Source organism: Anolis sagrei, chromosome 1, assembly GCF_037176765.1.
Source record: "Anolis sagrei isolate rAnoSag1 chromosome 1, rAnoSag1.mat, whole genome shotgun sequence".
In the NCBI taxonomy this organism is placed as follows: Eukaryota; Metazoa; Chordata; class Lepidosauria; order Squamata; family Dactyloidae; genus Anolis; species Anolis sagrei.
In genome coordinates, this window is record NC_090021.1 from 206,779,041 (window position 1) to 206,790,277 (window position 11,237).

The 11,237-nt window shown below is 47.9% G+C and overlaps 1 protein-coding gene across 1 annotated transcript; it reads right to left on the reverse strand.

The window, feature by feature from the left end:
* Positions 1-2,579: 2,579 nt before the first annotated feature.
* LOC137097756 (uncharacterized) lies at positions 2,580-8,294 on the reverse strand. The gene is made up of 2 exons (XM_067472701.1): positions 7,732-8,294; positions 2,580-4,232 (listed from the first exon to the last, which is right to left on the reverse strand). The coding sequence occupies exons 1-2, from the start codon at positions 8,291-8,293 to the stop codon at positions 3,601-3,603; spliced, it is 1,194 nt and encodes a 397-aa protein (XP_067328802.1). The 5' UTR covers position 8,294; the 3' UTR covers positions 2,580-3,600.
* Between the last annotated feature and the right edge of the window lie 2,943 nt (positions 8,295-11,237).

Here is an 11,237-nt window from a genome sequence, read left to right on the forward strand (position 1 = left end):
TCTTTTTTTCATCAGCTTCTACTTTTGTCATGATTTGTTTGGTAACCACATGTTGCTGTGGCCCACTTGGGGGTTCTGTGTGGGAGGTTTGGCCCAATTCTATCATTGATGGGGTTCAGAATGCTCTGTGATTGTAAGTGAACTATAAATCCCAGCAACTACAACTCCCAAATGTCAAGATTCTATTTTCCCCAAACTCCACCAGTGTTCACATTTGGGCATATTGAGTATTTGTGTAGAGTTTGGTCCAAATCCATCATTGTTTGAGTCCACAGTGATCTCTGGATGTAGGTGAACTACAACTCCAAAACCAAAGGACACTGCCCACCCAAACCCTTCCAGTATTTTCTGTTGGTCATGGGAAAACTGTGTGCCAAGTTTGGTTCAATTCCATCGTTGGTGGGGTTCAGAATGTTCTTTGATTGTAGGTGAACTATAAATCCCAGCAACCACAACTCTCAAATAACAAAATCATTTTTTTTAGTGAAGGACATACATTGGGTTGTTAGGTGTCTTGTGTCCAAATTTGATGTCAATTCGTCCAGTGGTTTTTGAGTTCTGTTAATCCTACAAACGAACATTACCTTTTAATTAATATAGATAATTTTGGGTAGGGAATAATAAGCATAAAGTTTGGAGTGAGAAAGATCCTGGGTGCTTTATAATCTCGTTCGTAGTAGAGGAATCCTCCTTCTCCTCAACACCGAGAGTCTCAACCTCAGCATGTTTGACTTGTGCAGTGGAAAAAGATGCAACTTAACAATCAATTAAATAATTATGGAGACTGAAATTAATAAAACCACAACATTACCATCCTTTTATCTCTGCTTAAGAAATAAAAAAAGGAAAGAGGCTTTTGGCCATAACTTGGAAAAATTAGGTTTTGAACTGCAACACCATGCTGTCCCTCATGGCAATTTTCCAATTCCTGATTTTGAAATGTACCAAAGCAAGAGAATACCAACCATTGGACTTAATTGGATCTCTTTGTTAACCTGCATTAAAATGCATAATGTTTACTGTTTTAATTCAAAAGGTTTCCTGATGGGAAATAAAATACTTTTGGCCCACATTGTATTTAAAGAATCCTCCATGGGAAAGCAAATGGGTATCTGATGCTGATCCAATCTATTTTACTACCTGAGACAGGGCATCAAACAATGTCCACAGATGCCCCGCTGTACTAGGAACTGTCAAGTCCCTTATTAAATGCCATTATGTCTTTCAGGCCTAAATTCCTTCTTTTGTCTATCACCCTAAATTTTGCTGCCTGAAGGATTTATTTAGGTATAATTTATCTTATCTACCCCATTGGTAGGTGAGCTGAACCTATAAGGTTGCTTGTCAGATCTTGAAGACCCATCCTCTTGTTTCAGATCTTGTTCCAGATCTTGAAGACCAACTTGAATGCTATAAAATAAAGGAAACTGGTCATGTGTCCTACTTTACAATCAAATCCCTAAATGGTTTGGGACCTGCCTACCTGCGTGACCGCATCTCCGTTTACGAACCCACACGTTCCCTCCGATCATCTGGAGAGGTCCTGCTCACGATCCCACCTGCGTCGCAGGCGTGTTTGATGGGGACAAGGGACAGGGCCTTCTCTGTGGTAGCCCCCCGACTCTGGAACTCTCTCCCCAAGGATATCAGACAAGCCCCAACACTGGCTGTCTTTAGGAAGAGCCTGAAGACCTGGCTGTTCCAGTGTGCCTTTCCAGAATAGGAAACTCCTGGCCTCAAGTCCCAAATGCACTTTGTTAGAGACTCAGGATTGTCTGCACATTGCACCTACCTCCAACACCCTTCACAATTTACCTGTCAAGCTCAGCACTTTTAATTTTTTCCATTGCATTTGGCCTGGCCTTTGATTTTAATTGTGTCATGATGTTATTGTTTATTGTCTTGCTTGATGGTTTATTATTTGCTTATGAGTTTATTGTGTATTGTATGCTGTGTTGTCAGCGGCCTTGGCCATTGTAAGCCACATCGAGTCCTTCGAGAGATTTTGCGGGGTATAAATAAAGATGATAATAATAATAATAATAGTAATAATAATCTTCTGTGATCGCATTTTTCCATCGAGGTGTGGCCAAGTCTAACTTCAGCTCAAAAATAGAGAAGAAAGGGCCTTGAAGAAGTTTTAGAATAATAGAATCATAGAGTTGGAAGAGACTGAAAGGGCCACCCAGTTTGACCCCTGCTATGCAGGAAGACACAACCAAAGAATTTCCATCAGTTGGTAATTCAGTCTTTGTTTAAAAGGAAGGAAGTTCCTTCATACTTTAAGGTAGTGTATTCCACCAGGGAGATCTTCCTAATGTTTTGGTGGAATCCCTTTCTTGTAGTTTGAATGTATTGTTCTGCGTCCTCAATCTGGAGTAGCTGGCTCTGTCTTCAGTTTGACATCCTGACAAATATTTAAACATGGATGGAATGTGGTGGCCAATAGCACTGAGTAAGTATACAGATCACAATTTCTAATCTTTTAAGATGTGCCATATTTGTATTTAAATTCTAGCAATTATTTCAACATTTTCATTTGCCCCTTAACCCCTGAAATAACGAGACAGACAACAAAGTATGGATTCAAATTGGGCAACTTTTATTGAATGTTACCTATTTAACTTTACCTGAACTAAACTAAGTGTCAAGGAACTTGGTGGCAAGCTAAGTCAGCGTCCCCAGCTACTGCGTGTGTGATGTCAGTGTGCCCTGGATCCCCAACCAGGCAACCTGAAGGTAACAGTCTGGAGAAGCCTGTGTCCGATTATTAATATCAGCTTCTCTCTTTACTGGGCCAATGGATGTCCCCTCACCCATTTGTTGACTTGAAGGTGAGTGTTTGTTGTAGAGTGCCCCCCACCCTTAATGGGTGCCATGAGTATACCTCCATGTCAGTGTTTTCCTGAACTATTTACGCTGGCCTATTTAAACCAAAACCACTCCATCTAGCCCCTAATAACAGTATAGGGTAGGCGAAAAAACCCCCCAGAACATGAGAGGCAAAAAATTCCTACCCGGCTCCAAACGGGCAACCAACATATACTGTCAATGGGCGGGAGTGGCGGGCGGAAAGTCAGACAAGACTGAGGTAAGGGGCTGGCTCACATGACCAGCCAGCCCCCGCCCCCTTCCAGGAGGTTCTAACAGGAACCTCCCATTCTCTCCCTTCAGGGGGTGGGGCAAATCGCTCTCCCCACCAACTGCGTTGGTGTGGAGAGTCCCTTGCCCCTTAACCCCTGAAATAACGAGACAGACAACAAAGTATGGATTCAAATTGGGCAACTTTTATTGAATGTTACCTATTTAACTTTACCTGAACTAAACTAAGTGTCAAGGAACTTGGTGGCAAGCTAAGTCAGCGTCCCCAGCTACTGCGTGTGTGATGTCAGTGTGCCCTGGATCCCCAACCAGGCAACCTGAAGGTAACAGTCTGGAGAAGCCTGTGTCCGATTATTAATATCAGCTTCTCTCTTTACTGGGCCAATGGATGTCCCCTCACCCATTTGTTGACTTGAAGGTGAGTGTTTGTTGTAGAGTGCCCCCCACCCTTAATGGGTGCCATGAGTATACCTCCATGTCAGTGTTTTCCTGAACTATTTACGCCACAGATTGGGGGCAAATGTCTATTTCGCCCCCATCCCCCACCAAGCCCCTTAAAACTTGCTGAATACCTAACTGCAAATCGGCCAAAAAATGTGCATTGCCCAAATCAGTTAAATGAACCCCGTCAGAACGGTAAAACTGTGTTTTGTCGTGCGTGATGTCCTTATGTGGGATGTAAGACCCCCTGCCCCGTGCTAAAGCCGTGCGCATGGCCCGGTTCACACGCTTTCTGGCCTTCTCGAGCTTCCTGACATCACCACCTCCTGGCCACCGAAGGCGTGGAATAATGGCCGACCAAGCGATGTGAACCCTGGGCCATGCCTGCCAGATCTTCAAAATGTCAGCACGTGCTTGCAGATACAAGGCCCTGCCGTTAAGCAGTCCCAGATCATTACCTCCAATATGGAGCACCAAAACATCAGGAGTGGGCCTGCTCCTGTCCTGGAACAACAAGGGAACCAAACCGTCCCAACGAAGGCCCCGAACACCCTTCCACTCGACCAATGCAGTGGAAGCGCAACCCAGATGCTGGCCAAAGGACGAGTTCCTGGCGTATCTCTCCGCCCAGTGGACATAGCTATGCCCACAAACAAGGATTCTCCATCTATGCGCCAGCCTGGCAAACTCTGAAAGAGAAACAACAAACTCACACAAGTACCGAGCGAACGTAACGCCTATAGGCGTCCGATTTCCACCTGCCTATTGATTTGATGGCCTCCTCATTGAAACCCAAGTGCGCTGCCGAAGATGCTGCCCCAATCCGAAAGGAGTGAGTTCCAAATTTATGAGCACCCAACCCCAGCATCTTCAGCGCCCTGTCAGTGATGACCCAAAACTGGTATTTTGTAAGGGGGGTGGAATCATGATGACAAAACAAATATCCTCCCGCCTGAGTCCTGACTTGAAAGAACTGTGCCATAGCCGAAACAGGGCAAAGCTCAGGGTCGCTACATCTGTCCAATGTAACTATAGCGCCCCTGGCTCGCTGGTCCGTCTTGGACGAACGTACTAGAATTTGGAGGGTGTCGTGTGTAAGTTTTATATCCGATAACACCAATGCCCGCTGAGAGACATCCCTCTTAGACATGGCAAGCAACTCACTTATCCTAAGAGCAGCGAAAAAGGCCGTCAAGGCCGCCGCATGGAATAACCGCTGCTCATACTCGGACTGACACACCCTGGGCCATGTTCCCTTCAATCCCTTCAAAATTGTGGGAGACAAAGGTTCCCTTTTATCGTGCGAAGGACCCCGCTGGCGTGCCCAACCCGCAATGATTTTATGGAGGCGGAAATCGTTTGTAGGATCAGAAAAACCCTGTGCCTTTGACCAGTAGGCCAACGCCGACAACTGGGACTTAATAGTGTGCGGCGCTAGGCCCCTTCTGCGTGAGTACACACAGAATTGCGCCAAATGTTCATAAGGAATCGGTACTGTAAACGGTAACAGATAAAACTGTCTAAAGTCATGAAACTCCTCCACCACCCTCATATAAGACTTCCGTGAACTTGGGGCTAAAGCCAAAGCCATACCCATTACCGCCTCGTCCCGCCAACCTGCCAAAGATGGCCTGGCATACGCTGTGGATGAACGTCGGCGTTGGGCGCGAGTTGTCTGAAGCGCTCCATCTGTTTACGAGATAGGGCGTCAGCCAAAGAATTGTCAATTCCCGCTATGTGAAAGGCTTTGAACAAGATATTATGCCTCAAGCAGTGTAACGTAAATTGCCTGAGCGCCCCCATCACCCTATTGGATTTGGAAGTCAAGGTGTTGATAACCTGAACGGTGGCAAGGTTATCGCACCAAAAATGAACAGTCGAATTAGCAAAGGCCTCCACCCATACCGTAACAGCAACAAGTATGGGAAAAAATTCCAAAAACGTTAAATCTGCGGTAATCCCCTGCGTGTGCCAACTGTCCGGCCAGACTTCGGCACACCAGTGTCCCTGAAAAAACACCCCGAAACCAACTGCCCCTGAAGCATCAGATGCCACCTTAAGCGCATCCTGCAGCCTCAACTCCTGCCTCCAAAAGGAAACCCCATTGAAACCCTCCAAAAATTCCATCCAAATGAACAAGTCTTCCCTAACTGAACGGGTCACCCTAATCCTGTGATGGGGCATTTTAACTCCTGAAATGGCATTACAAAGCCTACGTAAAAAAGCTCTCCCTGGGGCAACAACCCTACAAGCGAAATTTAAATGGCCGATTAACTCCTGAAATTCTTTTAAAGTGGCCTTCCTGCGTCCCAAAAACTGTTGAACCCTATCTGTCAAGTCTGCCACTTTCTTAGGGGGCAACCGGGAATACTGCTGAACCGTATCCAACTCAATACCTAAAAAGGTCAAAACCTTTGCTGGACCCTCTGTCTTTTCTTCCGCCAAAGGCACTCCTAACTCCTGTGCCAGCTCCTGAAATGACTCCAGTAAACCCCTGCAATTGCCTGACCCGGAGCGTCCCACAAAAAGAAAATCATCCAAATAATGGGTGACTCCGGACATTCCGGATTTGGACCTCACAGCCCAATCCAAAAAGGTGCTAAACTGCTCAAAGGCTGCACAGGAAATGGAGCACCCCATGGGAAGTGCCCTGTCGATATAGAAAAAACCCCCAAATTGAAACCCCAGCAGCTCAAAATCCGCCGGATGAACGGGAAGCAAACGAAACGCGGACTTAATGTCGCATTTAGCCAGCTCTGCCCCCAGCCCAAACCGCCGAACCAGCTGCACGGCCGAATCAAACGATGCATAATGGACAGAGCATTGCTCATCTGGAATCGCGTCATTCACCGACTTGCCCTTAGGATAGGACAAGTGATGAATGAGGCGATATTCCCCCTGGGTCTTCTTTGGTACTATCCCCAAAGGTGATACCCTCAACATTGGCGTAGGTAGCTCAGCAAATGGGCCCAACACTCTTCCCTCCCGAACTTCCTTATCTATTTTATGCTGCACTAACTCTTCCATACCAATAACCGATTTTAAATTTGGGGATAGAGTATGGAACCTCGGACCCAACGCCGGAATACGGAAACCCTCCGAGAAACCTTCCCACAGGTACTTAGCAGACCCCTTATTTGGATACCTATCTAACCAGACCTTCAACTGCTCCACCTTAATTGGGCTGGGGCCCTTTTGGAACTGGGGCCTGTCCTGAGGGCTTCTTAACGAATTGAGTGTCCCTGGGATTCCCTCTCGCCCCTCTCCCTTTGGGGCAATTTCTGGATGGGTGTGTGCCATAACAGATTGCGCACGAGTGGGAATAACGACATCCCTTACGTGAACAGGCTCCCTGAGCAACAAATTCCCAACATAGAGGCTTTTGTCGCTGAGACTGTTGCTGGGGAGCCCCCTGCCGAAAGGGCTGCCCTGCCTTATTCTGAATGGTATGCCCACTATCCGCTTTTAAAGCAGAGGAAGCCCTAGAGGGGTTCATCACCTCAATCCAAATTTGATCATCAATCAAATCCCAACGTTTATCCGGATGGGAAGCCGCCTCGGTCCTAAACCGCCTATCATATTCCAGCCAAGCATTAGGAGGGCCGCTAACATAGGCTTTATTAATGATGTTCTGATACTGCCACAAAGCTGTAGCCCTTTCAGGGGCAGCATCAGAAAGCAGGTTCGCATACATTGTAAAGCAAGGGAGCCAATTCTCCCAATTCTGCTCCACCTTGCGCTTTTTGATCTTGTCCTTACTGTCCTCATCTAGCTCCTCCTTCTCTTTCTTATCCATGTCCCTAAAATACAGGGAAAAAATATCCACATATTCGTTCCTTAAAATCTTTTCCATTGTTTTTGAAGCCAAATGGGATCCCAAGCCAGAAAGACTAACAGTAGGGGTTGCTTGCGGAGGCCATTTGGCCGTTCCCCAGAATTTACTAGCTTCCCCAGTTCGGGCCGACTCCAAAGTAACAGCAGCTGGCTTGATCGCTTGAGAGTTGGCCTCCTCCGACTTTTCACCTGCCTTAGGATCCACACCACTCACTGACTGGTTCCCAACCGTCCCCTGTGATTGCATCCCCACTATCGAATGAGCCCGGCCCTGGCCCCACGGCCATGCAATTGAAGCCGCCGTATTAACTGATGTAAGTGCAGGAGATGTGGATGTTAGTGTGGTGCAATTACCTGCCGGGACAGTCGACACCAATTGCTCGCTCCCACCGACACCAGAGGAAGCAGCCATCGACCTGACTGACTGAGTGGACCCGGCCGCAGCACTAGACCCGGAGGCCAATGCCACGGGCTGACTAGGTCCGGCCACAGCAGCCGCTGAAGCCTCAGACGCAGCCTGCACAACTGGACACGCCTCGGAGCTGGTAACGGCCTGCACAGCTGAAGACACCCGAGAAGAACTCCCCGCAGCCTCCGGAGCAGCCAATTGGTCAGTAAGCCGGATCGCCCTATCTGTCCCTACGGTCGAAGCCGACTCTAAAATGGAAACACGGGACAACAAGGACTTAAATAGTTGTTTTTTGCTTGCCCGGCGACCTGCCGAACTAGCCCCAACCAAGCCAACCCCCCTATTCCTTTCCACTTGATTGACGCGCTGCAATAGGGCCTCTAAGTCTTCTAAAGAGACCCCATCGTCGTCCGACGATGACCCGTCCTGGCGCAAGGGTCGCTTGTGACCCGACTTCTCCGCGGGACCCTTCCCCTTAGGGCCCCCTCTGTTCTTCTTTGAAGGCATTCTAAAATAAAAAAAGGGGGGGTAAAAACTGCAATAAGCGCCTGCACCACAACACTATGCTTAGGTGGCAACCCTCCAAACCACCCAAACTCCAATTGTGCGAGTCCACCACCATATAAACATAGAATCAAAGAGTTGAACGACACCCCCATACCCATTAACAGCGTTATACTGCTGCTGTAGCATCATAGAATCAAAGAGTTGAAAAATACCCAACAGCAGCGATAGAAGGGGGAAGAAACCCCTACCCCCCGTTATAGAATCAAAGAGTTGAAAGACACATTTCTGTATCCTGCCTCCACACAATAGCAGCCCCACTTATAGAAGAACCAACTGCTATGCCCATTGGGAACCCCTGTTTCCTTTATACAGTGACAAATCAGGATGGGGGGGGGGGAGTATGCCCATCAGTACTTGTATTCACAATGCCCCCTGCACAAATGCCAGGTTACTTCACAATAAAGTTTACCATTCTCCATGGCACAATGTGTGTGACCTATCCCTTTATTATAATTCCCCTGTATATGGATTTATTTATTTACATAAATCATAGGCCATATCAATATACGTGAAATATGTCGAAATGCATGTATACAAATGCTTGTGTAATGTACATGAAAAGCCTAGTCCCCCCAAAGAACTCCAAACTCCAACGAATAACCAGGCCCCGCTGCCAGCTGCAGGCCTATGCTACCCTTAGCCCCAAAATAAACCCCATTTCGAAAGGGCCAGGCCGCTTCCAGATGGCAGCCGCCGCTGGACCCCAAAAAAGGAGCCCAAAATGGCGGCCGCTACCAATAACTGAAAAAACAAAATGGCGGCCGTTCCCGCCAAACCAAAAGAAAAAACAAAATGGCGCCGCAACGCTCGGGCGCCGCCGCAATCCCCACGCGGCCCCAGTGCGCGCGCTCCCAGCCGTTCACCCAAAAATCAAATAGCTGGGTGGACGACCGCGCGGCTGCCCGCCAACGCGCGCCCTCGGGCGCAAAAAGAGCGCAACGCGGCTGCGCGCCTCCGCGCGCCCCTTGCCAGCGCCACTTGCCCCAAGCGCCCAGGGCCTCCAACAAGCCGCGGCCCTTCCCCAAGGCGCCGCAAAAGCTAGGGGCTTGCAACCGCATCGCCCGACCAGCCAGGAAAAAACCCCCCGGCAGCGTCGGCGAGAGTCGCGCGCGCCCCGCGCTCCTCTCAACCGCGGCCTACACAAAACGAAAAACGGGGGCCGCCGAAGAAGCAGCGTCCGCCGTCCCCTCGGCGCCCCGACGATCTCCCAATCCTCCAGGCCGGACGGGAAGGAGCAACGTCGCCCTCCTTCCCCACGAGCTCCCAACCGACCTGGAGCAATCGCGGAACACGTCTTGTCTCCTCGGAAAGTCAGACAAGACTGAGGTAAGGGGCTGGCTCACATGACCAGCCAGCCCCCGCCCCCTTCCAGGAGGTTCTAACAGGAACCTCCCATTCTCTCCCTTCAGGGGGTGGGGCAAATCGCTCTCCCCACCAACTGCGTTGGTGTGGAGAGTCCCCTATACCTTTAAATTGGTATGTGCAAATATAAAGAAAACGTGTGCCCTCTTTAGCCTGCACCTCCTCCTCAATGTATTTCCTCTCATTTGGGAGGAGGTGAATGCATAAGTGGCCACCCCAATCGGAATCCTGCACTTTCTCAATACCAGCCATGCTGGTGGTTGCTGCCTGAGAGGGTTAGGTTGACTTCTTTAGTAAGTGTGAACATGTCACTTTTGTATTTTTGCCCCAGTACTGGGACCTGATAGAGCAATATTTTATCCTGAGGCCGGATGTACAGGGAAACCTATTCTTGTGCTGATACAGCATAGGGCCCTTCCAGACAGGCACTTAATCTGGAGGAAGAAAGATTAAAACCCCCAGTACCTTAAGGCAAGTCCTCACATGAAGCCATTAGTCTTGGGAAATGGTCTCATGGCATCCTGAAAGGCTTGGATAATGCAGATTGAATGGAACTGCAAAAGGTACGGGACATCCTCCACAAGTTTGTTTCTTTTTTTATTGACCCTCTGAGATGTGCCATACCTCATAAGTGTTGATGCAGATATAACAAAGTGCACACATGTGGATTTCCTGTCATCGTCTCTACTCACCCTCCTGGTTCCCCTTGGTTTGCTCTCTTGAACCCCGTTTCCTTTTAGGGTCACTTGCCTGCCATGTTGGTGCCCACTGTGTAATTTCAAGCTCTGTTCAATTTTAGAAATATGAGAATAATTGAATGGTTGGAGAGAGTTCTTCTCATGGGAATTTTTTCCTCTCATGCTTCCATTTGGCTCCATCTGTTTAAACCCCTAATCAGCTGTTTTGGGATTATAAAATTGGATAAGTGCTGGACCAGTCTACACCAGCATACCACAAGGAAATCTCATTTTTAAAAATACAGTCCTCCGTAGCATCTCATTTTTCACTTGATTGTGAATTTTAAGTGAACCTTTGTATCATGTGTTTTTCATGCCATCCCATGATCCAGCACACATTTTCAGTATGTCATGTCGCCACCCCCTTTTATCCCACTTTCTTCTAAAATGTAAGGCCTGTGTAGAAGAGACTATAATTTCTCATTCATGGTTTGCTCCACCTCCCACGTTTTGGACCTGCTTCATAAAATAACTTGCCTTGGCCACTGTCTAGCCCTTGAAGCCCCAACCAGTTTGTGCTGGCTGCTCTGACTTTTTAAAGTAATTTCACTATGAGTGGGAGAAAGTTGTATAATGAAGCTATTTTGTTTACATTATATATGAGTCTGGAAAGTTGCCATCGGAAAAGTCCCACACATTTCATGTTGCATTAGAGAAATACCAGGGTGTGTGTGCATCAGATAAAAGAGGCGGAGGCTTCATGGAAAGAGCTATAACTTGCCTAAACAAGTAAATTACTCCTACTGTGTCCCATTTTCCCAAAAGAGAGAAATTTGTAATTAGAA

Bases quoted from the DNA above. Each gene is read 5' to 3' on its own strand.
- LOC137097756 (XM_067472701.1), bottom strand. From the start codon at position 8,293: ATGCCTTCAAAGAAGAACAGAGGGGGCCCTAAGGGGAAGGGTCCCGCG. The intron at 4,233-7,731 runs GTAATTGCACCA...TTTCTCTTTCAG, and splicing joins GGTGTCGACTGTCCCGGCAG to AGTTTGCCAGGCTGGCGCAT.